The sequence below is a fragment of the Mobula hypostoma genome, chromosome 6 (genome assembly GCF_963921235.1).
Source record: "Mobula hypostoma chromosome 6, sMobHyp1.1, whole genome shotgun sequence".
NCBI classification, from domain to species: domain Eukaryota; kingdom Metazoa; phylum Chordata; class Chondrichthyes; order Myliobatiformes; family Myliobatidae; genus Mobula; species Mobula hypostoma.
In genome coordinates this window covers 48983261-49009977 of record NC_086102.1, presented here as the reverse complement: position 1 = coordinate 49009977, position 26717 = coordinate 48983261, and the positions used below count along the sequence as shown (strand labels likewise).

Here is a 26717-nt window from a genome sequence, read left to right as displayed (position 1 = left end):
GTGGTGTGGGGTGTGGGGTGTGGGGTGTGTGGTGTGGGGTGTGTGGTGTGGGGTGTGGCGGGTGGGGGGTGTGTGGTGTGGAGGGTGGGGGTGTGGGGTGTGTGGTGTGGAGGGTGGGGGTGTGGGGGGTGTGGTGTGGGGTGTGGGGGGTGTGGGGTGGTGGGGTGGCATTATTAAACAGGGAGAATACCACAGTAGCACTCAGAACATCCCGAGAGGCAATATGGGTAGAGCTCAGGAGTAAGAAAAGGGGGCAGGGTTCAGACCAATGGACAAAGAGGTGTGGTGTGGGGTGTGGGGGGTGTGGGGTGTGTGGTGTGGGGTGTGGGGTGTGGGGGGTGTGGGGTGTGTGGTGTGTGGGGTGGGGGGTGTGGGGGGTGTGTGGTGTGGGGTGTGTGGGGTGGGGGGTGTGTGGGGTGTGGTGTGTGGGGTGGGGGGTGTGTGGGGTGTGGGGTGTGGGGTGGGGGGGGTGGCATTATTAAACAGGGAGAATACCACAGTAGCACTCAGAACATCCCGAGAGGCAATATGGGTAGAGCTCAGGAGTAAGAAAAGGGGGCAGGGTTCAGACCAATGGACAAAGAAGTGTGGTGTGGGGTGTGGGGGGTGTGGGGTGTGGGGTGTGGGGTGTGGGGTGTTGGGGGTGGTGTGGGGGGTGGGGGGTGTGTGGGGTGTGGGGGGTGGTGTGGGGGGTGGGGGGTGTGTGGGGTGTGGGGGGTGGTGTGGGGTGTGGGGTGTGGGGTGTGTGGTGTGGGGTGTGTGGTGTGGGGTGTGGCGGGTGGGGGGTGTGTGGGGTGTGTGGTGTGGAGGGTGGGGGTGTGGGGTGTGTGGTGTGGAGGGTGGGGGTGTGGGGGGTGTGGTGTGGGGTGTGGGGGGTGTGGGGTGGTGGGGTGGCATTATTAAACAGGGAGAATACCACAGTAGCACTCAGAACATCCCGAGAGGCAATATGGGTAGAGCTCAGGAGTAAGAAAAGGGGGCAGGGTTCAGACCAATGGACAAAGAGGTGTGGTGTGGGGTGTGGGGGGTGTGGGGTGTGTGGTGTGGGGGGTGGGGGGTGTGTGGGGTGTGGGGTGTGGGGGGTGTGGGGTGGGGGGTGGCATTATTAAACAGGGAGAATACCACAGTAGCACTCAGAACATCCCGAGAGGCAATATGGGTAGAGCTCAGGAGTAAGAAAAGGGGTAATCAGTATTATGGGGTTGTACTACAAATATGCAAGCAGATTATGGAAAGGTGTAAAAGCAAAAGGACGGTTACTTTGCCATTATTTACTCAGATTTCCTGACTGTCAGAGGCTGAGATGGAGCAGAATTTGTTGAGTAGATCCAGGAGGGTTGCTTGACAGATTATGTGGATAATCCAATCAAGGAAAGGGCCATACTAGACCTTGGAGATCAGCCTGACCAGGTGATCAGAGTTTCATGGGCAGAGGAATTTGGGAACAGTGATTGTTAGTTTTCACATAGTTATACATAAGACCTGACATAAATTGGGGGAGTGCTTTGTTGAGCACCTCCACTCTGTCTGCAAAAAGTAAAATTATCCGGTAGCCAACTATTTAAATTCCTATCCCCATTTCCTCTCCTACATGTTGATCCACAGCCTCCTCTTCTGCCATGATAAACCACTCTCAGGGTGGAGGAACAACACCCCATATTCTGGCTAGCACCAACCTGATGGCATAACATCGATTTCTCCTTCCAGGATTTTTTTCCTTTCCCCCTCTCCCTTTCCTCTTCTACTATTTCCCACTCTGGCCTCTTTACTTCTCCTCACCTGCTTATCACATCCCTCTGGTGCCTCTCCTTCATCCCTTTTTCCCTTGGTCCACTCTCCTTTCCCATCAAATTTCTTCTTCTCCAGCCCTTTATATTTCCAACCAACATAGCTGCACCGATCACATTCCTTCCCCTCTCTCCACCTTTTTATTCTGACATCTTACTCCTTCCTTTCCATCTGATGAAAGGTCTCAGCCTACATAAACAATGACTGTTTATCTATTTCCATAGATGATAACTTGCTGAGTTCCTCCAGCAATGTGTGTATATTGCTCTAGATTTCTGCAGAGTCTCTTATGATCTGATTGTTATTTCAACTGATTGTATTTTACTCCCTTGGGCTCTCTGAATACCTATCCACAAATCTGCAGCATGGATTCATTCAAAGACACCCGCCATAACTCAATCTTCAAATTTTGGCAGTCTGATATTCCTTCAGTAATATGATACCCTAGACAATATTCCACACAGACTTGGGATCACTTTCCATGTGTTCACCTATGATTCAGCTCTGCTGGTTTCCACCAAATTCTCTAAATTTATTGAATGTTTGTGTTGAGAGGCTTCTTGCTCAACTTCCATCCTTCAAAATACATGAATAAAATTCCTGAAAAACTAAAGTCTTCAGTCTCTGGTCTATTATTAAAAAGTGCACTATAATCATTTCAATCATATTTTCCATATATCCTCATGCTCAGACTGTTTGAAATGTTGGTGTCTTCTGACTGCAAGCTGACCTTTTTATCCAATTTTTATAAAAAGACTGCATTCATCCTCAGTGTGCGACATTATTTAACAATCTCTCTTTCACAAAATGCTCATTCTTTATCATTCCAACTATTGCCAACTTCCCATAAGCTCAGTTCATTCATTCTAAACATTCTTGCCTTGTCCTATGTGGCTTCATATGCTGCTCACTTTTTAAACCAAGTATGTTGACTTACATTGATCTCTGATGCTTGGTGTCTCAAGTTAAAGGAAATAAAATGCTTACATTTAAATACTTCCATACCCATGCTATTCCCCAATCTACAACAATCTGTCTACAATTCCTTTTTATATGCTCGCCTCATAACAGAAATTTGTAGTATAAAAGAGCTGTGCTATCTAACACTTCACTAAGGAAAAGGTGATGCTGCACATATGGGTGAGACTTTAGGCAGAGGCATTGTCTGATCTCAGCTGGATGCAGATGAATAAAGGCATTGTTTCTATAACCCTGAGCAATATTTAACAGTTACAGAACATTAGTGAATCATATTGTACCAATCCAAACTAATCCCATTAACACAGCTTTAAAATTTACTAAAAACTCTGTTGCAACACACACAAAATGCTGGAGGAACTCAGCAGGTCAGACAGCATCTATAGAAATGAATTAACAGTCGCCATTTTGGTTGAAACCCTTCATCAACACTGAAAAGGATGGGGCAAGATGTTAGAATAAATAAGTGGGGGGAGGGAAAGGACAAGCTAGAATGTGATAGGTGAAGCCAAGGTAAGAAAGGTAAAGGGCTGGAGAAGGAGGAATCTGATAAGAGAGGAGAGTAGAACATGGGAGAAAGGGAAGAAGGAGGGGCACCAGGAAGAGGTTATAGGCAGGTGAGGAGAAGAGTTAAGAGTTCAGAGTGGAGAATAAAAGATGGAAATGAGAGGGGAAAGGAAAAAGAAATGGAAGGTTACCGGCAGGAGAAACTGATGTTCATGCTATCAGGTTGAAGGCTACCAAGATGGCACATGAGGTCTTCCTCCTCCACCCTGAGAGTGGCCTCAATGTGGCAGAAGAGGAGGCCATGGACCAACATGTCGAAATAGAATGCAGTTAGGAATTAAAGTGGATGGCCACCATGAAATACAACAGGAATCCTGCAGATGCTGGAAATTCAAGCAATACACATCAAAGCTGCTGGTCTTTACGAAGGGTCTTGGCCTGAGACGTCGATTGTACCTCTTCCTAGAGACGCTGCCTGGCCACCATGAAATTCTGCTTTTGACAGATGGAGTGGAGGTGCTTGACAAAATGGTCCCTCGACTTATGTTGGGTCTGACCAATGTAGAAAAGCGCATCAGGTGCACTGGCTGCAATAGATGAGGGCAACAAATTCGCAGGTGAAATGTTGCCTCATCTGGAATGACAGCTTGCAGCCCTGAATAGAGATGAGGGAGGAAGTGCATTGGCTGGTGTAGGACTTCTGTTTTTTGCAAGGTTCAAGTACCAGGAGGGAGATTAGTGGGAAGGGATGAATGGACAAGAGAATCATGAAGGGAGCAAACCCTGTGGAAAGTGAAGTCTTGGGGTTGGGGGGAGGGGGGTAAAGATGTGCTTGGTGGTAGGATATCATTGAAGCTGGTGGAAGTTGTGGGTAATGATGTGTTGGATGCGGAGGCTAACAGGGTGGTAAGTGAGGACAAGCGGAACTTTATCCCTGTTAAGGCGGAGGGAAGATGGGAGTGATTGTAGATGCCCTGGAAATGGAGGAGATGTGGGTGAGGGCAGCATCAATGGTGGAGGAAGGGAAACCCTGTTCTTTGAAGTTGAAGGATATCTCTGATGTCCTGAAAGGAAAGCCTCATCCTGGGAACAGATGAGGTGGAGATAAAGGAACTGAGAAAAGGGAATAGCATTTTTACAGGAGACAGGGTGAGAATTGGTGGGTTTATAAAAGAAGCCAGTAGAAAGTTTGTCTCCAGATACGGAGACAGAGATTGAGAAAGGGAAGAGAGGTGCCAGAAATGGACCAAGTGAATTTAAGGGCAGGATGGAAGTCGGAGGTAAAGTTGATAGAACTGACGAGTTCAGCATGGGTGCAAACCATGTTTGTGGAAATGAATAAACAGTTGACATTTCTGGCTGAGATGCTCATCAGGAGTGGAAAGGAAAACACCAGAATAAAGAGGGGAGGGGAGGATAAAGCTAGAATGGAATAGGTGAAGCCAGGTGGGTGGTAAAGGTCTGGAGAAAGGAATCTGATAGGAAAGGAGAGTAGATCATGGGAGAAAGGGAAAACTCTTTTGTTCCATCTTTTGTGCACTTACTTACCACCAGTACTGGTGACATGAATCTGTTTTCCAGCTCCCAAGTTCTGGAATGTTCTCTTCAACCTTCTTTGCTAAAGTCCAGATATTGTTCACTGTTGTGATAGCTACTTCCTCATCTCAACTGTTCATCTTTGTTTGATTACTTCTCTATGACCCAGGACCATTATGAACACTATTCAAATGGAAGTTGTTACTCATTTTCTGATTTTTACTTGACACCCTCAGACTGAAATCATAAGAATTGCTTATAATAGAAAGTATTTTCTTCCAGTGTTGAACTACGTAAGTATTTAATGACTAATGAATGTCTGAATTAGTTATTTCTTGGCAGATTTACAAAACTCAGTTTGACAACTGACTTCCTTTTTACTGCAGGACACTCAATCAACAAAACAAAAAAAAACTGTGGTATATTCTATCAGATCAGAAAAAATACACATCCTGTTTATCGACTAAATTGCTTGCAGGAAACCAAGTACTTCAATAACTGCTTGTAATTGCCACTAGTAAAGAACTAGCATTTAAGGCACTGACTCCAACATAAAATCATTATAAATTTCAGGACTTCATGTCTGAATGCATCTAACATGCTTTTCCTGTTTGCATCAGAACTAGTTAGTTCTGCTGTATAGTTATTCTTCAGTTTTTTTCTCATCCTACAGTTAGTGCCTGATCTGGTGGGCATTTCCAACATTCCTTTTGATATCAGGCCTTAGGTCTCAGAAATAGCCCCAATCTGCATTGCAGTTCTCACATGTTTCTGTGCTTTCCTCCTTCCTAACTTCCCTCATTAACTTATCAACCCAATGGCTTTATGAACAGCATGATCATCTTCGTGACACTGGTTTTCCACAAATACTGTTTCCAGGATTTCCTGCTTTTCTCAATTTAGCCAATTAGGTTTATTAAATATTTTTTACTGCCGAAATAATTCATGAACATACAACTTTTGTTTCTAACAGCTGACTCCAGATCATGCCATTAAAACCCTCTTAATACTGATGGGGGTAAAGATTCTTTTAAAAATCAAGTAATTTAACTCCAAGTGGCTGCAAAATCAAATCTTAAACCTTAGCTGAAAATGAAAAAAAGAATCTTTGGAGATTGATTTTACCCTTGCATAGAAAGCACTATGAAGTATTTTTACATTTGAATTTGCTGTGCTTGACCTGGGTATGCTTGATGTTGACCAAGCACTAAAGATAGAAACATTTTCATTTCTCAATGGCAACCACCCTAATGACTTTTACAAAAATATTAAAGAGCGGTGTGATTCTTAAATGTACATAGTGAAACCTTGTAACGTTTTTAGTGGTGTTTAGTGTATTTGTCAAATTAAAAAACTGAACTCTGTATGAATTATGTTAGTGAATAAATATTAATTGGCCATATAATATTAAGGTTTAATTCAACAGTCAAGAGCAGATTGTATGAGGTGTTTAATCTTCACCCAAACATTTAATGAACTTAAATTTCTGACATTTACATTTAATTTTAGATCAAGTATTAAAATTGTCCTTGCATCTATCCTACTTATAATGTGATGTGCCAAGGAAGATCTTGAAACAGAGTGTACATATTAAGAACTAACTGCATGAAGAAAGATGAAACTTAAGTGCTATCCCCTCAGTACCATACCTGTGAAAGGAGAGACAGTGGAATTCACACACACACAACAGCACACAGTTTATGCAGTATGAGATGCCTTAATTAGAGAAACAAATAGATACCTACTTTCTGCAGCTAGCAGTCCTAGTAAGTGAGCAGCATTTGGATAAATAACAAACATTAAGAACTTTTTAAAAGTTGTCACACTAGGTGTCGTGAGTGTATTTAAACCATATTACACTGAAAATAATGCAAATTTTACATTTTGTCTCGCTCTTTTTAGAGCTGAATCCATCAATAGTTGAACAATGAATATTATTGTTCAGCAATGTCGGTACGTGGCAGCTACTAGCCATATGAATTGGAATTCCATAAACAAATATGAATAATAAACCACTGGTATTGTACACTTAATATCAATATTCATATTAGCATAAGGGTAGACGAAACTAAATATTTTGCATATTTGTTGCTAAATTAATAAAATGAAGATGTACATTTTTTATTATTATTGGTGCTTAACTTTAATTATTGATACAGTAGAGGCTTCTCACGTAAGTACACACACAGCCCACTGTATAAGGCATTTTCTGCTAAAATTAGGCCAATTGGCTAAAGCAGTATCTTTATTACTATGGCCGGTCAGGAACTAACTGGCTGATAGTGAATCCTTATTGTACATAATTTTAGCTGTCTTATGTGCCAGTTAATTAATAAAACTACCGTAAAGGTAGAGGCAAATGTGTGTAAAAAAAATAAAGTCATTAATCCCTATAAATGCAAGGCAAGGAAGCCAGATAACCCCATGTTTTCTTTACAGGCTTTAATCTTGGTTTTAAAATGAATTTTAAATCTGCAAATAACTCAGAAATTTGTGATTTGTGAACATCTGTAATAACATTCAGTGAAACCAAGATGGTGATAAAAACTGTATACCATAAAATGTCTGCCTTTAAAACTGGCATCATTGTTAATAAACTTTCTGGCATGAAACAAATCAGATGAAATACAGATTATGAAATTTAGGATGAAAATAAAATCAGCACAATTCTACCTTCAGAACTACTTAGAAAGACATTTATATAATTACATGTTTTACTATAAATAATTATGCATGTATCAAAAGTTGCAAATACAAATTTGAAGACTATTTGAATATTTTCACAGCAAAGAGCCTTGCTAAACAATATTAGAAAAATAACCCATACTTTTAAAAGGTCAAGTAAAATGGCATTATTTCTTGACCTGTGAATTGTAATTGTTTCATTTCCAACCTTTGCAGCATCCACTTCCATTTCCTTAATGGGTCAATGTCGCATAATGTGCAACTGATCAAAAGATTGGTTCAGATCATGCTAATACAGCCCCAGGTCTCAAAGCTGCCTTCTACACCAGATATAATTTTGCATTAAATAAATCTTCCCGTTTTAGCTGTAAGTCTTTTCACTGTTTACAAATAAAGCATTAAGAAGCAGCTGAAAAAGGTAGAAGTTATAAAAAAATGCTATTTTTTTCCTTACTAATACAAGGCTGTTATAAATTGAAAATTTGAAATAAAGCAGATAAATAAAACATGAACAAGTAAATGATGTGCAACACACACAAAGTGCTGAAGGAACTCAGCAGGTCAAGCCGCATCTGTGGAGGAAAATAAACAGTTGATGTTCTGGGATGAGACCTTTCATCAAGAATGGAAAGGGTGCAGAAATTCCAGCTTCTGCCCCCTTCCTTTGCAGTATTCCAGCATCTGCAGATTCTCATGTCCAAAGAATGATGAAAGATTATCAACCCAAAATGTTAATTCCATTTTTGCTTCATAGGTGCTGCCTAATCTGCAAAGCACATCTAGCATTTTGTTTTTACTTTAATATTTCCAGCATCACAGTTTAATTTTGTTTTTCGGAACAGAAATTACATTGTCCTGGCTGTAGTAAACGTAAGGGGCTACATGCAGAGTATTCAGCCCATCAGTCTTGTAACTTATGGAGTGCCTGTTGCGTCAGTGATGAGGGCAAGGGAAGAGCACAAGATTAGCTGTGTAAATATCTGATACATTGCATTTATGCAATGGACAGGCAAGCCTGGAATGTGAACTGCAGCAAGCAGGTAGTTCCTGATACATTCAGCTAGCCACCAGCACATCTGAACCATTGTTTTCAAGAAATACAGCTTACGAATTACAGTCTCTTTTTGGAAATGGACTGATTTAGAATTACAAAGTCATAATATTAACATGTAAAATTAAAAGAACTATTCTGACTTGTTTGTTTAGTAGACTCCCAGTCAGGCACTTACGCAAGAAGTTGTGATAATAATCTCACTACACATTGTCAGATGACAAAGCCTTTAAACACACAAGTTTATGTTGAATGACTTTGCTTATGCCTGCATGTATTAATTCAAGACAAAGTGTCAAGTTGATATATTTCATATCTTTTCAACATTTAAATGCAAACTTGCTGTATACTGTGAGCTTGAAAAATTAGGAGAAGACTGGCTTGGTAATTATAAAAAGCATATTTGTGCTGCAAAACTTCAAAATCTTAATTTACTTAAACTATTTGCAGGAATTGTCTTTGGAATCCAAATGTTAAAACATTTTACCTGAAGAGGTAGGGTCTTCTGAGAAGTCAGGCAGCTCTTCAGGTGGGTCACCATAGAAAGAATTGAATTTGTGACTTGATACAGCTGCAAGAACTGCTCCCTAAAATAAATTAAGGAAAAACATTACAAATTACAAGCTTATTTAATTTGTCTATACATAATTCATTTTTTTAACCTAGTAGTTTTCAAATCAATAAACAGTGTACTAACCCACAAAATATTAATTGAATACCTCGAGAAAGTTACAAAACAGAAAATTATTAAGGCAATACTCAGACTACAGGCAATCTCTGCATTACAGATGTTTGGGTATTTGAAATATGCCCTTACAGAATTCACAAATCATTCTCCAAAAATTTGAGAACCAGAGGGAAAATATGTAGGTGATGGGAAGATCAACAGGGTGAGATACGGAAGGTAAGAAAGGATAGTGGGGGAGGGGTGTTTGAGAAAAAGGAAAAGAATACATGGACAGAGGGAAGTGGTTACCAGAAGTTAGCAAAATCCATGTTTGTGCCGTCAGGTTGGAGACTACCGAAGTGCAATATGAGGGTGCTGTCCTCTGGTCTGCATCTAGCCTCAACCTGAGGTGGAGGGGGCCATGGATAGGCACTCAGTATGTTGCATCAGGTTGGTTCTCACTGATACAGAGGTCACACTGAGAGCATCAGATGCAATAAATGACAGTGGCTGATTTACATGTGAAGTACGCTAGGGGAAGGTGTAACATTTAGCATGGTTGCATGGGTAAGTGCCTGTAGGGTGAATGGCTGGCAGGATGAGTGGACAAGGAAGACACAGAGAGAGTGATCACTGTGAAAAGTGGAGATGTGCTTGTGGTGGGCCCTCTATTCCTGTTATGTCTGGGTAGAAACAGACTAAGGGCAGATGTGGAAGTGATAGCTGCATTAATATTAGGTTGGGGGGGTGTTGGAGGAGTGATAGGACCTCATTTTCTTAAAAAAAAACAAGGACATCTTGAATGTCCTGGAGTGAAAGTCTCATCATGCTGTGATGGAGATGGATGAAGTGAGAAAAGGGAACGGCACCCGTTAAGAGTGATTTTTGGGTTTAGGACATATACATTTACCAACTGACTTTAGCTACTAGTCTTCACACCTGAATATGTATTGTGAATTTAATTCCGAGTGCAGCTTTGAACAATGGGTTCCTAAAGCTGTAAATCCTAGTCCAGACAATGCTGATTAAAATTCACTTAGATGTCTGTGGTGTGAATGCGAATCAGGTGTGAAGGTTGTATGTAGTTTCAAAGAAAGCATTGTCCATACATTGTAAATATGGAATTATCCTTTGATGTTTAGCACATAAAATATCGAGCTCCACGTTGGGCCAGCAGACCTTTTGGCCGAAAGCATCTTCATATGATCGAATAAAGAAGCTGTTTGTATCTACCAGTAATTTTCTCTGGTGACTTCATTCATGCAACAAAAGAATCCTTGCAAGTGGCTCTGTGGGAAGTGGTGTAGTCAAAGTAAATGCTGGAAGTCAGTAGTTTTGTAGATAATGCCAGTGAATAATCTGTCTCCCGAGATAGCGACAGATGAAGGGAGAGAGCTGTCAGAAATGGACTAAGTTAATGCAAGTGCATGGTGGATGTTAATAGTGAACTAGGTGAGATGCAGAGGAGAGAGAGTTGTGGAGCATTGCTGGTGTAGGTTTGGAACATGGATTGCTCCCTGTAGCCAACTAAAGGTGAGCATAAATGTGGCCCGTGCAAGTGCTCATGGTTGTCTGGAGAAAGTGGGAGGAGCATAAGTGAAAATTCGGCAGTCAGGGCCAGGAAATTGGAAGTTGTGGAAGTAGTGGAGAGCACCCAAAGTGCTATGGATAGAGGTGGGAAGAGACTGTACAAAGGGGACAAGATGGAGATGAAATTTGACTGTATAAGTTCAGCAGGGTAGGAACAGGCAGAAACAATGGGCCAACCAAGGCAGTTTGGCTTGTGAATATTGTGTAGGAGATAGAAATAGGCAGCATTGGCTTGGGGAACAATGAGGCTGAAAGCTGTAGAAGGGAGATCTCTGAAGGTGATAAAGTCAGTGATGGCATGTGAGACAGTGGCCTGATGTTTCTTTGTGGGGAGAAAACTTCATATTATTGTTACATCAGACAAACCAGTCTGACAATTAAAATAACTTTGCAACAAAATAAATTCAAAATTCTGAAAAAAATGGTCTCTACCGAAAAAAAACTTTAGAAATTGTTGTTTTAAGTACTGTACTATAACCAAGTGATTTGTTTCCTGCAGGCCGAGAGTCATTGCTAGAAGCAAATGATGATTAAGACAATTACTGAATATTTTAAAAAAGTACTTCAGGTAACCAAAGGCATACTATAATAGTATAGGAAGGGACATGAATTAAAATGTAACAACTCTTCATTTCTTTAACACACCAGGTTAACTCTTGATTGGACCACTTTCCAGTTCTTTTAAGCAATCAAAATTAAGCATACTTTATCAACAAGTACATTTAGATGCAGCAAATGTGGAAACACTCTGTCATATTACCCAGTGGTTTTCTTTTCCTGTTTGCACCCTCCAGAAAAGACAGTCAGATGAGTATCATGTGTTCAGTGAGCAACTCAACGTTAAATGCTGAATCTGCAGTATATTCTGAACTTATTTAGCTTAAGAGGAAGCTGAGGAAAAAGACACATTTTTCTGACTGTAATTCCCAAAATATCCACAATTGCATCTTTTCAAAATCCGAACTTTTATTACGCCTGGCAGGGAAAACAAAACTTCCTGAAATGTCTAGGAAGGTCAATCTGCCAAAATTAACAGATGAGAGTTCATAAAACATCCATGTGGACATTTGGAATATCTGTTTTAATCAAAACAACAAAGGAAGATAATGCAGTGGAAAGTATATGACCACAAGCTAATTAACAGGCTGGCAAATGAAAAGGATGACTCCATTGAGTATACTAAAATAATAGTGGGGGGAGGGCGTGCGGGTGTTATTGGACAAATTTGAAATTTTTATTTGGCCGACATATTGATCAGGAAGGAATTCCATAGAAATCTCCTCAATCAGAGAAAGATTCAAGTTTGGAACTGGTTCCTAATAATCGTAATCACGGTATCAAGCTTCACTACAATCAAGAAAAGTAAGAGGAATACATGGATATGTTCTTGTGGTCAGTTAATGGGAAGAGACTTTTGAGTAGTATTGGTACAGAAAGGGATGCAATATTTTCCACAGGCCTGTATGAGAACAGTTCCAACTAAAGAATTTCCAACATCACCCAGCAACCTAATTGGTGCATCATCCACCAACCAAACAAGATAATCTCTACCATTGGTACACCATGAACGCAGATATTTGTTGATATTATTTCAACAACACTGTTCAAACTTATAATCTCAGACATCTTCACCACAAGCCCACTTTCCAAGTCACACAGACATGTCTGGAGAAATATACTTACATTTCTTCATCAGTGTGCCTGAAATCAGTAACTCGTTATACAACAATGCTGAATGATTTAAGCATTTCAATGAAGTGGATCACCACCACCTTTTCAAAGGCATTGAGGAAAAGGCAATAAATAATGGCATTGTCAGTAACTTCCAAATTCCATTAATAATTCTGAAAGAAAAAGCTTCTTTCCTGAATGATCTGATTTAGAACAAATATCTAATACCAGGGGGCATGCATTTTGTACAGCACACGAACAGGCCCTCCAGCCCACAATATTGTACTGAATCAAATAAGTTAATAATTAAATGGTCAACTAAACTAATCCCATATACCTACACAATGGCCAATCTTCTATGCTGTGGTGTGCTGGGGCAATGGCATCAATACAGGTGTTGCCAACAGGCTCAATAAACTGATTAGAAAGGCTGGCTCTGTTATAGGAGTCAAACTGGACACACCAGAAGCGGTGGTAGAACAAAGGACCCTACAGAAAATGCTGGCAATTCTGGACAATGTTTTCCTCACCGTCTGCATGCCATCCTGGCTGAAAAGAGGAATACTCTTACTAACAGACTAAGACAACCGCGCTGCTCCAAACAGCGCTATATGAGGTCATTATTATCTGCAGCAATGAGTCAGCCTACAGCCGGGGAAGTGATGATCACCCCTTTTATACTGTTTGAGGTAACTTCTTTTTTGTTCTTTCTTACTTCTCTTTAATATTTGTACATCTGTGCACCTGTAATGCTATTGTGACACTGTAATTTACTTTGGAATTAATAAAGAATTAATTAATAATTAATAAAGAATCTACTTATCTATATTCCTTCATTTCCTTCACATTCACGTGCCTATCTAAAAGTCTCTTAAATGTCCCTAATGCATCTCCCTTTACCACTACCTCAGGCAGCATGTCCCAGGCACCCAGTACTCTGAAAAAAGGCTTACGCCTCACAACTCATTTGAAATTACCCCTCTCAATTTAAATGCATGCCCCTGGTATTAGACATTTTGATCCTGGGCAAAAGATACTGTCTATGCCTCTCATAATTTACAAACTTCCATCAGATCACCCCTTCAGCCTCCGCCACAGAAAACAACCCAAGTTTGTCCAAAATCTGTTACAGCACATGCCCTCTAATCCAGGCAGCATCCTGATAAACTTTTCAACAACCTCTCTAAAGACTCAACATTCTTCCTATTATGGGACAACCAGAAATGTATTCAACACTCCAATGAGGTCTAACTAGAATTTTATAAAACTATAACATAACTTCTTGACTTTTGAACTCAGTGCTTTGACTAATAAAGTCAAGCATGCCATATGTCTTCTTAACCACCTTATCAACCTGTGTAGCCATTTTCAGGGAGCTACGAACAAGATCCCGCTGCTCACCAACACCGTTAAGGGGCTTCCCCTGAACAGTGTACTGTCTCGTTATTTGGCCTGCCATCTTTCATAGGCTTTGGTAGAAATTAGACCCTAAGACGCCAGAGGTAGGAGCAGAATTAGGCTATTCAGCCCATCAAGTATACTCTGCCATTTCATCATGGCTGATCCAATTCTCTCTCAACCCCATTCTCCTGCCTTCTCCCTGTAACCTTTCACATCCTGACTAATCAAGAACCTATCAACCTCCACCTTAAATACACCCAATGATCTGGCTTCCATAGCTGCCTGTGGCAAAGAATTTCAGAGTCACCACCTACTGGGTAAAGAAATTCCTCATCTCTGTTCTAAATGGATGTCCCTCTGTTCCGAGGCAATGCCCTCTGGTCCTAGTATCCCCCACTACAGGAAACATCCTCTTTACATCCACTCTACCTAGGCCTTTCAACATACGATAGGTTTCAATGAGTTCCCCCTCGTTCCTCTAAATTCCAGCAAGTACAAGCTCAGAGCCAAAGGCTCCTTATACCATTGCTCCTTCATTCCCAGAATCATGCTCATGAACCTCCTCTGAACCGTCCCTAATATCAGCACAACCTGTTTTAGATAAGGGGCCTAAAAATGCTCACAGTACTCCAAGTGAGGCCTCAATAGCGTCTTATAAAGCCTTAGCATTATACCCTTGCTTTTATATTCCTAGTCTTTGAGAAATGAATGCTAATATTTAATTTGTCTTCCTCACCACTGACTCAACCTGCAAGTTAACCTTTAGCAAATCCTGTACAAGGACTCCCAAGCCCCTTTTCACCATGGATTTTTGAATTTTCTGCCCATTTAGAAAATAGTCTACACTTTTGATCCTTCTATCAAAGTGCATGACCATATACTTCCTGACACTGTATTTCATCTGCCACTTCTTTGCCCATTCTCCTAATCTAATTCCTTCTGCAACCTCACTGCTTCCTCAACACTACCTACCCTCTTCACCTATCTTCATATCAACAGGGAACTTGGCCACAAAGGCCTCAATTTCATCATCCAAATCATTGATATATAACATAAAAAGAAGCGGTCCCAACACTAACCACTGTGGAGCACCAGTTGTCACCAGCAACCAGCCATTCTTTGTATCCTGCCAATCAGCAAATCCTCTATCTATGCGAGTTTCTTTCCTGTAACACCATGGGCTCTTATTTTATTAAGCAGCTTCAAGTGTAGCACCTTATCAAAGGCCTTCTGAAAATCCAAGTACCGTAAATTCTGGTGTATAAGCTGGGGATTTGGCCCTAAATTTTGGTCCTAAAATTAGGGGGTCGGCTTATACAGAGGGTGCCAACTTTGGAAAAACGAATACAGGTGTCCCCCGCTTTTTGAACGTTCGCTTTACGAAACCTCACTGTTATGAAAGACCTACCCCTTCCCCATCCACTGGGTTTTTTTCTCCCCCTCCCTCTTTTCCTTCTCCCTGGGCCTCCTGTCCCATGATCCTCTCATATCCCTTTTGCCAAACAAGTGGCCAGCTCTTGGCTCCATCCCTACCCCTCCTGTCTTCTCCTATCATTTTGGATCTCCCCCTCCCCCTCTCAAATCTCTTACTAGCTCTTCCTTCAGTTAGTCCTGACGAAGGGTCTTGGCCCGAAACGTCGACTGTACCTCTTCCTAGAGATGCTGCCTGGGCTGCTACGTTCACCAGCAACTTTGATGTGTGTTGCTTGAATTTCCAGCATCTGCAGAATTTCCTCGTGTTTACCTACATTAATTACCTGTTTTCGCTAACAGGTGTTTAAACAGTTACAAAAAAAGGCAGCATGCGCCCCGAGCAGCTGCTCCTCCCCTGGATTCGGAACTGCATTCTCGCCGGCATTGCTTAAACACGTGCCTGTGAGCATCCGTTAGCAAGATGAGTTCTAAGATATCGGAAAAGCCTAAAAGAGCTCATAAGGGTGCTACACTTAGCTTAAAACTAGACATAATTAAGCGTTTCGATCGTGGTGAACCAAGTAAGGACAACGTGAGTTTGGCTTGTGGAAGTTGACGAAGATTATGTTGAAGAGGTTTTGGCATCCCATGACCAAGAACTGATAGATGAAGAGCTGATGCAATTGGAAGAGGAAAGGATAACAATCGAAACCGAATACAGTAGCAAACGGACTGGAAGTGAAATCGTCCAGGAACTGAACGTGAAGCAACTGCGTGAGATTTTCGCTGCAATGATAAAGTACGACTGTAATTTTGAAAGGGCACGTCGGTTTAGGGCATATTTGCAGGATGGTTTGAGTGCTTACAAAGAACAGTATGATCTAAAAATGCGCGAGGCTAAGCAGTCAAGCAAGCCTTCTATATCAGCCACAGCAGACGACGAACCTCGACCTTCGAGATCGAGGCAGGCAGTCATAGGAGAAGATGACCTGCCTGCCCTGATGGAAACAGACGACGAGATCACACCCCAGTGTCCCACCACCCCAACCCCCGGGCCGCGGACAGATACCAATCCGCGAAGAATGCAGCGGTAGCCGGGACGCACCCAGCACATCTTTAAGAAAAAAAGCCGAAATAAACAAGCTTATTAATTAGGTGCTGCCCGGCACATAAATGTTGGCCCAGATCAGAGGCAATTGCTGATTGCGTTGCTTCTTCACTTTACTACATTCCGGCTTATGAACCGTTTCATAGGAATGCTCTACCTTCGGATGGCGGGGGAAACTGGTACACGGAAGACAGGTCGTAGTTATTGGCTGATTTTGAGTCAAATACAAAAGAAAATACAAACGCTTATGAAATCTACACAAAAGAGCTACAAAACACATCCTGTTTCTCAATTTACTTGCACACACTGTTGTCGTCAAACGTTCAGAGCTTGAAACTCTCACACTCTTTATTATCTGACTCTCCGAAAATCGCGTCACTTTCTTTGACAGTCACCATATCATCATAAGGATTGTCAATTTCTGCTTCGACATCGTCATTTGCAGCTTTACTGGCTGCCAAATCTCCACCGTCTTCTTCCCAAAGCAAATGATCTTCAGTGCCATCCAAAGCATTGCTGATGCTGCACTTCTTGAAGGCCTTCACAACGCACTCGGCCTTCATTTCCTCCCACGATTGCTTACCCACTCGCAAACTGTAGCTAGAGATGTGGCCCTCATATTTCCCGCTGGTATGAATGACTGATTTCCAGACATCATCCATTCGTTCCACTGTCGACACATGAATTCTTTGAATGGTTTGTTTAAACTCACATCTAGTGGCTGGAGCACGGACGTCAAACCACCGGGTATGACTGCAATGTCCGTATTTTCAGCTTTCAATGCTGCTTTTGTCTCACCTGACAAGTGCGCTTTGAACATGTCCCAGACAAGTAGCGACTTTTCCTTCCTGAAACCTTCGGGACATCAACGCCACACCTCTTTAACCCACTTTTAGCAACCCGCTTTGTCCATCCAGCTGTGTTCTTGAATGTAAACAACACCCAGCAGGAATTTTTCTTTCTTTGGGAATGTTTTCCTCTTAAAAATCACCATCGGTGGTAGTTTGGTCCATTAGCCATACACGTTAACGCGACAGTAAAATGTTGCTTCTCGTGTACAGTTGTTTTGACAAGGACTGTTTTCTCCCCCCTCTGATTGACAGTGCAGTTGCCAGCAAAATCAAAGAACATTGGTGTTTCGTCCATGTTACCAATCAGCAAGAGCGGGTAAGAACGTGCCTTTCGATGCTTGATTACGAACGATTGGTAGGCTGTAATCTTATTCTCAAGGTCGCTCAGCAACTACTGAGCAATCTTTGTTTTTTGTCTCAACACAAGATCACGTCTATTCATAAAGTTGGGTGCACCAACTTCGCGTCGCTTTGAAATTTTCGCCGGCCTCACTGTATTTTTCAGCCCATTTCAACGCTTGAACTTGAATCATTTCTCTGGTAACAATGTATCCAGACGATCACTGGTGATTCACCTATTCTAAACCTTTTTCTTCCAGTTCTGGCCACTGGCATGTTCTCCCACGGTTTGCACATTTCGTCTTTCGCATTTCCCTCAGCGTGTCCTCTGCCTTTCTCCACTCTCTCACTTGTTTCTCGTTTACACTAAACTTCTTAGCAGCTGCAGAATTATTCGTTCCTTTAGCAAAATCAACAACCTTCAGCTTGACGCCAGCATCATATTGCATTCATTTTAATCTTTTGTACATGGGGTCGCAAACTCGATATTGAGCATACGTACTGATCCTGCCACCCTGTGTTATGTTTTAATGAGATTAGGATGGGCGCTAAATGGTTTCATGGGGGCTACATTTCAGAGGATTCCTTACCATTGGGAAACCTAAACCAAAACTTCCCTCCCTGATTTATTTATTCACTGATAACGTTCTATAATGTGTAGGCCTATTTTCTTAGCAGGTACTGGTTCACAAGATTTCCAGGTTCTGGATTCGGCAAAGCTGAGTACTGGCATGTGAGATCTTGTGATCTTTTCTGGTTAAATCAAAAACCTCTACAAAAGGGGTCGGTTTATACAAAGGTAATATGAAAAAAGTCACTTTTTAAACCTTGAAAATGGGGGGGTCGGCTTATACACCGGAATTTAAGGTACACAAAATCCAACAAATCTCCTTTGTCTATTCTACTTGTTATTTCCTGAAACAATTTCGACGTATTTGTCAGGCAAGATTTCCCCCTTAAGGAAATGGTGCTGACTTTGACCTATTTTATCATCTGCTTCCAAGTAACCCAAAACATCATCCTTAAACAATTAACCACAACATCTTCTCAACCACTGACATCAGGATAACAGGCCCATAATTTCCTTTCTTCTGCCTCCTTCTCTTCTTGAAGAGTGGAGTGACATTTGCAATTTTCCAGTCCTCCAGAACCACGTTAGTAACTAGTGATTTTTGAAAGATCATTACTAATGCCTCCACAATTTCTTTAGCTAGCTCTTTCAAAACCCTGGGGTGTAGTCAATCTAGTCCTGGTGACTTATTTACCTTCAAACCTTTCAGCTTCCCAAGCACCATCTCCATATTAATAGCAATTGCACTCACTTCTGTGTGCTGACACTCTTGAACTTCTGGCATACTTGGGAGTATTTCCACAGTGAAGACAGAATCAAAATACTTTAGTTTGTCCGTTATTTCCTCCCCCACCCCCCCTCCACTACTACCTCTCCAGCATTAGTTCCAGCAGTCCGATATCTACTCTCACCTCCCTATTACTCTTTATATTCCTAATCATATCAAAGGGACTATCAATAATATCCTCTTTGATATTATTTGCTAGCTTACCTTCATATTTCATCTTTTTCCTCCTCCTGGCTTTTTTTAGTTGCCGAAACTTCCACCTTCTTACTAACTTTTGCTGTATTATATGCCTTCTCTTTTGCTTTTATGTTTTTTTTTACTTCCTTTGTCAGCCATGGTTATGCCATCCTGTATTTAGAATACTACTACTTCTTTGGGATGTATCTATCCTGTGCCTTTTGTATTCCTCCCAGAAACTGAAGCCATTGCCGTTCTGCCATCATCCCTGCTAGTGTCCTCTTCCAATCAACTTCAGCAGCTTCTCTCTCATGCCTCTATATTTGCCTTTACTCCACTGTAATAGTGATAAATCTGACTTTAGCTTCTCCCCCTCAAATTGTAGGATGAAGTCTATCATATTACAATCACTACTCCTCTAAGGTTTTCGTTTCTTTAAGCTCCTTAATTGAATCTGGTTCATTACATAACACCTTTCCAGAACAGCCTTTCTCCGAATGGGCTCAGTCACATGCTGCTCTTAAAAAGACATCTTGTAGGCATTTTGCAAATACTCTCTTGGGATCCAGCATCAACCTGATTTTCTCAATCTACCTGAATATTGAGATCCCCTATGACTATTGCAACATTGTCCTTTTGACATGTGTTTTCTACCTTCCATTGTAATTTGTAGACAATATCCTGGCTATTGCTCGGAGGCCTGTATACAGTGGCATGCAACAGTTTGGGCACCCCTGGTCAAAATTTCTGTTACTGTGAATAGCTCAGCGAGTAAAAGATGAACTGATTTCCAAAAGGCATAAAGTTAAAGATGACACATTTCTTTAATATTTTAAGCAAGATTACTTTTTTATTTCCATCTTTTACAGTTTCAAAATGACAAAAAAGGAAAAGGGCCCAAAGCAAAAGTTTGGGCACCCTGCATGGTCAGTACAAAGTGACACCCCCTTTGGCAAGTATCACAACTTGTAAACGCTTTCTGCAGCCAGCTAAGAGTCTTTCAATTCTTGTTTGGGGCATTTTCACCCATTCTTCCGTGCAAAAGTCTTCTAGTTCTGTGAGATTCTTGGGCCGTCTTGCATGCACTGCTCTTTTGAGGTGTATCCACAGATTTTCGATGATGTTTAGGTTGGGGGACTGTGAGGGCCATGGCAAAACCTTCAGCTTGCGCCTCTTGAGGTAGTTCATTGTGGATTTTGAGGTGGGGTTAGGATCATTATCCTGTTGTAGAAGCCATCCTCTTTTCATCTTCAGCTTTTTTACAGACAGTGTGATGTTTCCTTCCAGAATTTGCTGGTATTTAATTGAATTCATTCTTCCCTCTCCAGTGAAATGTTCCCCGTGCCACTGGCTGCAACACAAGCCCAAAGCATGATCAATCCACCCCCATGCTTAACAGTTGGAGAGATGTTCTTTTCATGAAATTCTGCACCCTTTTTTCTCCAAACATACCTTTGCTCTTTGCGGCCAAAAAGTTCTATTTTAACTTCATCAGTCCACAGGACTTGTTTCCAAAATGCATCAGGCTTGTTTAGATGTTCTTTTGAAAACTTCTGACGCTGAATTTTGTGGTGAGGACACAGGAAAGGCTTTCTTCTGATGACTCTTCCATGAAGGTCATATTTGTGCAGGTGTCGCTACACAGTAGAACAGTGCATCACCACTCCAGAGTCTGCTAAATCTTCCTGAAGGTCTTTTGCAGTCAAACGGGGGTTTTGATTTGCCTTTCTAGCAATCCTACGAGCGGTTCTCTTGGAAAGTTTTCTTGGTCTTCCAGACCTCAACTTGACCTCCACCGTTCCTATTAAGTATCATTTCTTAATTACATTACAAACTGAGGAAACAGCTACCTCAAAACACTTTGCTATCTTCTTATAGCCTTCTCCTGCTTTGTGGGCATCACTTATTTTAATTTTCAGAGTGTTAGGCAGCTGCTTAGAGGAGGCCATAGCTGCTGATGGTTGGGACAAGGTTTGAGGAGTCAGGGTATTTATAAAGCTTTGAAATTTGCATCACCTGGCCTTTCCTAATGATGACTGTGAACAAGCCATAGCCCTAACAAGCTAATTAAGGTCAGAGACCTTGGTAAAAGTTATCTGAGAGCTCAAATCTCTTGGGGTGCCCAAACTTTTGCATGGTGCTCCTTTCCTTTTTTTCCACTCTAAAATTGTACAAAACAAAAATAATACACTAATCTTGAACTTTATGACTTTTGGAGATTAGTTCATCTTCTACTCACTTAACTATTCACAGTAACAGAAATTTTGACAGGGGTGCCCAAACTTTTGCATGCCACTGTATAACTTCCATCAGGTTCTTTTTACCTTTGCAGTTTCTTGACTCTACTCGCAAAGATTCTACATCTTCCGATCCTATGCCACCTCTTTCTTAGAATTTGATTTCATTTTTTAACCAACAGAGCCACCCTACCCCCTATCTACTTGCCTAATCTTTCGCTACAATGTGTATCCTTGCATGTTTAGCTCCCAACCAAGAACTTCTTTCAGCCACGACTCAGTGGTCCCCCGAGTCACACCTACTAATCTCTATCTGCAAAATCATCTAACTTATTAGGTATACTGTATGCATTCAAATATAACACCTTCAGTCCTGTATTTGTCACCCTTTTTGATTTTGTCCCCATGTTATATTTCAACTCATCCCACTGACTGAAATTTTGCCATGTTATCTGCCTGTACCTCCTCGTAGTCTATCACTACACACTCCATCTTTTTGTATACTAACTGCACCATCCTTTGCCCTATCACTCAGGTTCGCATCTCCCTACCAAATTAGCTTAAACCCTCCCCAAATGCTCTAGCAAAACTGCCTGCAAGGATATTGGTCCCGTTCTGGTTGAGGTGCAACCCACCCCTTTTGTACAGGTTATACCATCTGCAGAAGAGATCCCAATGTTCCAGAAATCTGAAGCCTTGCCTTCTGCGCCAGTTTCTCAACCATGCATTCATTTGCCAAATCATCCTATTCTTATCTTCACTGGCGCGTGGCACAGGCAGCAATCCAGATTACTACCCTGGAGGTTCTAACTCACTATATCCTCTCTCCTTTTTCCTACCTATGTCACTGGTGTTAATATGTACCACGAGCTTCGGCTGCTCACACTCCCCCTTTAGAATGCCGAGGACCCGATCTAAGACGTTCCTGACCCTGGAATCTGGCAGGCAACATACCATCTGGGTTTCTCTATCGTGCCCACAGAATCTCATGCCTACTTCTTTAACTACGGTATTCCCTATTACTACTGCAGTCCTCTTCTCTTCCCCCCCCCCTTTGCTTCTGAGGCACAGTGCCAGACTCATTACCAGAGACCCAGTTGCTGCAGCTCCCTCTCTGGTAGACCCTTCCCCACAACAGTATCCAAAGTGGTATACTTATTATTGAGAGGAATGCCAACAGGGGTACTCTGCACTGGCTCACCATTTCTTTTTCCTCTCCTGACAGTCACCAGGTTCCTATCTCCTGCAATTTAGGGGTGACTACCTCCCTGTAGTTTTCTGTATAAGCTGAAAATCATTGGGCTGCAGCTCCAGTGCCTTAACATGTTCTTTGAGGAGCTGCAGTTTGGTGCACCTGGTGTAGATGAGGTTATCCAGGAGGCTGGAGGTCTCCAAGAATTCCGTATCTCACACAGAGAACATAACACAGCCCCAGAGCAATTTTCACTGTACTATGTACTAACATACAAAGCATGAAGAAGAAGAAGAAACTTGCCACGCTGAAGGCTGTTCTTACCCAAGCCTGTTGAGCCAAAGCCTCCCCACTCCAACAATGGCTGCTCTGCTCGTCCCTACCTTATTTTTGTTAGCTCTTGCTAACGAATATCAATTTGATTGATCTGCTGGAAAAAAACCAAAAGCCCGTGAACGCTCTTTTTTAAATCACTACAACCTGTGTGTAGCCTCCTCTCAGGATTCAAATGAGCTTCTGGAAAAAGTCGAAAGCCTACAAGCACTCCTCTTTAAATCTCTTGCTCTGTGTCTAGCCTCCTCTTTCAATTTGATTGGGCTGCCTGTACTATGCTTTGTTACCATCTTAAAAAAGGATTTAGATTAGTTGAACCCTGCACAATGATCTAAGAAATGGGTAGTGCAACAAGGTTTAGTATTTCCACTCAAGTCTTACTGTACAATAAAACTTGAAGTTGGATTTTACTCAGTTAAGGACTGGAAACATCCTTCCATACCAAACCAAATAATTCATCTTTTGACCTTACCTTCAATTTCCTTCTTGCATTAAATTTTCGCAGCTGTTCCACAGTTTCAGGGAGGTGAATTTTGTATGCATATCGATCTCGCTCCTGAAATATAATATGTTTTATTTAAAACTCTGGATCTATCACTGCAAATATATTTTAAACTGGTTGTGATGAAGTCAGTGACGTCTATATATTTTCTTCAAACTCAAAATGTGGCTAAGCTCCAAATTGAATTAAATTAAATTGTCTTAAGTTAACATGCTAGATGTCCAAAGCTAACACACTTCTGGAACGGTCTCAGAATTTCCTGTTATTTTTCTAACGCATGATGCTCAAGTCTCAAAGCAATGAAAATGCACTTCTCAGAGAATTGTTCCATGTTTCATCTTAGATGGTCACAAATGATCGAAAAGACTACATAGAGTGGCCCATACGACTGCATATCGTTTAACCACACTACAATAATATTTTGCATAAACTTGTCAACATGAGGTGGGAAAATCCATGACCATTTTGTTTACAATTACTTTCCAAAACTTTTCAAAGAAATAGCATCTCTGCTGCACAAATTATCAATGACTTGTAGTTGGATGCCTATTTTAAATCAATTAAAAATGTACCTTAAGCCAGGGATGGTTGAGAGCTTCATAAACAGTAATCCTTTCTGCAGGGTCCAACATAAGCATACGACGAACCAAATCCTTCGCACTCTCTGATATGTGAATCCATTGCCTAGGGTTCATCTATATGAAAAGAACTGTTATCACTAATAGCATAATTATTACATTTCGTGCACATTTTCATATGATAGTCACATGAGTTTATTTATAACAACATTATATAAAAAGAAGTTTGGAATATGTAGTAAAAGTTGTTTATAATCGCAGCAGGACTAATGAAATATAATCTGAGTTTGGAAATTATAAGAATCCTGAGCACAGTGAAACTGCAAAGAATTACCACAAAGCTGACTATATATTGTAATGTTTAGTATAGCAACTCTAAGCAGCAGCCAGAATGACACACAGAAATTCCATTTTACCTTGTGTTTTCCTTTGATGATAGCATCAAATAATCTTTCCTTTGTTCCATAAAATGGCAAACAGCCACTAAGAAGAATAAAAAGTATCACACCACAACCCCAAACATCAACTGGCTTTCCATATGGTTCTCTTTTGACAACTTCTGGTGCCATGAAATGTGGTGTTCCTACACGACCTAAACAAAATAATTCAAACAGAGAATAAAGGCCAACTTTCAAAGCTGTCGTTTTTATCAGTAGATGCCTTCAAACAGCAGGTATGGCATCAAGTTGGAATCATTCAAGTGGTGATCAAAGATGTAAAGCAAAGGAGTAACAACACTATTTCTGCAAATTAACTTGCTTGGTTAAATCTCCTGGTTACCCCCGAGGTAACTCCACTGCACTTTAAACAAGGTAAAAGTTTCTGTTAAAATAACTGAGAACCATTGTAGACAAATCGTTTTACTATTTGAGAACTGAGTTCTTAATTTTGTCTACAAAAATCAAATAACACACAGCAATATTCAGCAGTGCTACAGTTGTCTAACAGTGGGCACATAACATCTGCAATGTGCCATCTTTACATAATGGGCTTCTCCTATAGCACCATGTAATACTGTAACTATTAAAATGAACAAGTGATGGGCAAATGGGAACACCATCACCTGCGTGTTCCCTTGTGCAGATTTCTAACTTGGAAATATATTGCTATTTCTTCCTTGGGTTGGGATCATGGAACTACACCCAAGCAGTGGTGTTGGGAGCATCCTTGCCAAATCCTACTTCCCCATCTCCTTCTCAGGGGTATTTAGGGATACAATGTAAATGCTAGTCTTACCTGCAGCATGAAGATTTTGAAAAATGAGCAAGTAGATAGATCTGCCAGGTTGTCAATTCATATTGGTTATGGTAAAAGGTAATATTACCTATCGATGTTTTAACTGCAGGAAATTTTAATTTTTTTGGTGGCTAAATAGAAAAGCGGCATATGAGATTGCAGTGTAGCTGGAGTGTTTATGTTGTGGAGATAGAGAGCAAAGGGAAGAGATATTTTTAGTTCACCAGCGTGACAAAAATTATTGTAAATCTTGCTCATGGATTTTAATGTTTCCTGAGCAAATTGTAAGAGCTATTTTTGCTTCTAAAGTTTTGAAATCAATTTTCAGTTTGCAAAAGTGTTCATCCCCAACCCTTTGTTCACATAAATGAGTATTACAACCAGGGATTTTGATCAATTTAACTGAGAAATTTTAATTTGTGGATCATGTGATCCTTCTCCCCCACCCTACAGAGAAGCCCAAAAAACAGAGAAAATTGTAAAGCATGAGAAACTAAAAATTCAAAAACTGAAATGTCAGCAGTTCAAAAGTATTCGTCCCCCTTTGCTCAGAACTTAGTTGAACCACCTCTCACAGATATTACAGCTAGTAGTCTTTTTTGTTAAATCTCTATTAGTTTTGCACAATATGGTGGAACAAGATTTGCTCATTGCTCCTTGCAAAATTGCTCAAGTTGTGCCAGGTTAGTTGGGGAGCATCAGTAGACAGCAATCTTGAGGTCTTGCCAGAGATGTTTGATCAGGTTAAGGTCTGCACTCTGACTAGGCCACTCAAGGGCATCAATTTTCTTCATTTGAAGCCACTCCATGGATGTTCTGGCAGTATATTTTGGTTCATTGTCATGCTGAAAAATGAATGCCCTCCTCAGTTTAAGCTTTCTGGTAGAGGCTAGCAGGATTTTATCCAGGATCTCCCTGTATTTAGCAGCGTTCATCTTCCCATCAGTCCTGACCAGATTTCCAGTCCCTGGTGCTGAAAAGCATCCCCATAACATGATACTACCTCCACCATACATTACAGTAGGGATGTTGTTATTTGGCTGATGCAAATACTGCTTAAGGTTGAGGCCAAGTTCCACTTTACGTCTCATCTGACCACAAGACTTTCTTCCACATCTTTACAGTATCTTCTAAATGACTCTTTGCAAAGTCTTTATGGGCAAGGCTATGCTTTTTTTTTTTAACTAGGGTGTTTTCCTTGCCACTCTTCCATAAATACCATTTTTGTGCAAGGCCTTTGAGATTGTGGAGCCATGAACTTCATCTCCAGTTGTAGCCACTGACTTCGAGCTCACTCAGAGTAACTGATGCTGCCACAATAGCCTCTCTTACAAGTACAATTCTTCTCTGGCGTTAAGATTAGAGGGGAAGCCTGACTGTGGTTTCATAATTTTTCTACATTTTCATGATGGACTACACTGAGCTCTGAGGCATGTTCAGTGCCTTTGAGATGGTCTTGTACCTTTCCCCAGATTTGAGCCTCTCTATTATCTTTTCCCTGACTTGTCTTGACTGCTCA

At 41.2% G+C, this 26717-nt stretch overlaps 1 protein-coding gene across 8 annotated transcripts in view; it reads right to left on the bottom strand.

Moving 5' to 3' along the window:
* caska (calcium/calmodulin-dependent serine protein kinase a) overlaps window positions 1-26717 on the bottom strand; it is a 415030-nt gene that overhangs the window by 182223 nt on the left and 206090 nt on the right. For all 8 annotated transcript variants that reach the window (XM_063050785.1, XM_063050787.1, XM_063050788.1 and 5 more), the window contains exons 7-10: window positions 24379-24554; window positions 23957-24079; window positions 23355-23438; window positions 9033-9132 (exon numbers count right to left, since the gene is read on the bottom strand). In XM_063050785.1, the coding sequence (XP_062906855.1) occupies window positions 9033-9132; window positions 23355-23438; window positions 23957-24079; window positions 24379-24554 (483 nt within the window). The remainder of the gene's footprint in view (window positions 1-9032; window positions 9133-23354; window positions 23439-23956; window positions 24080-24378; window positions 24555-26717) is intronic.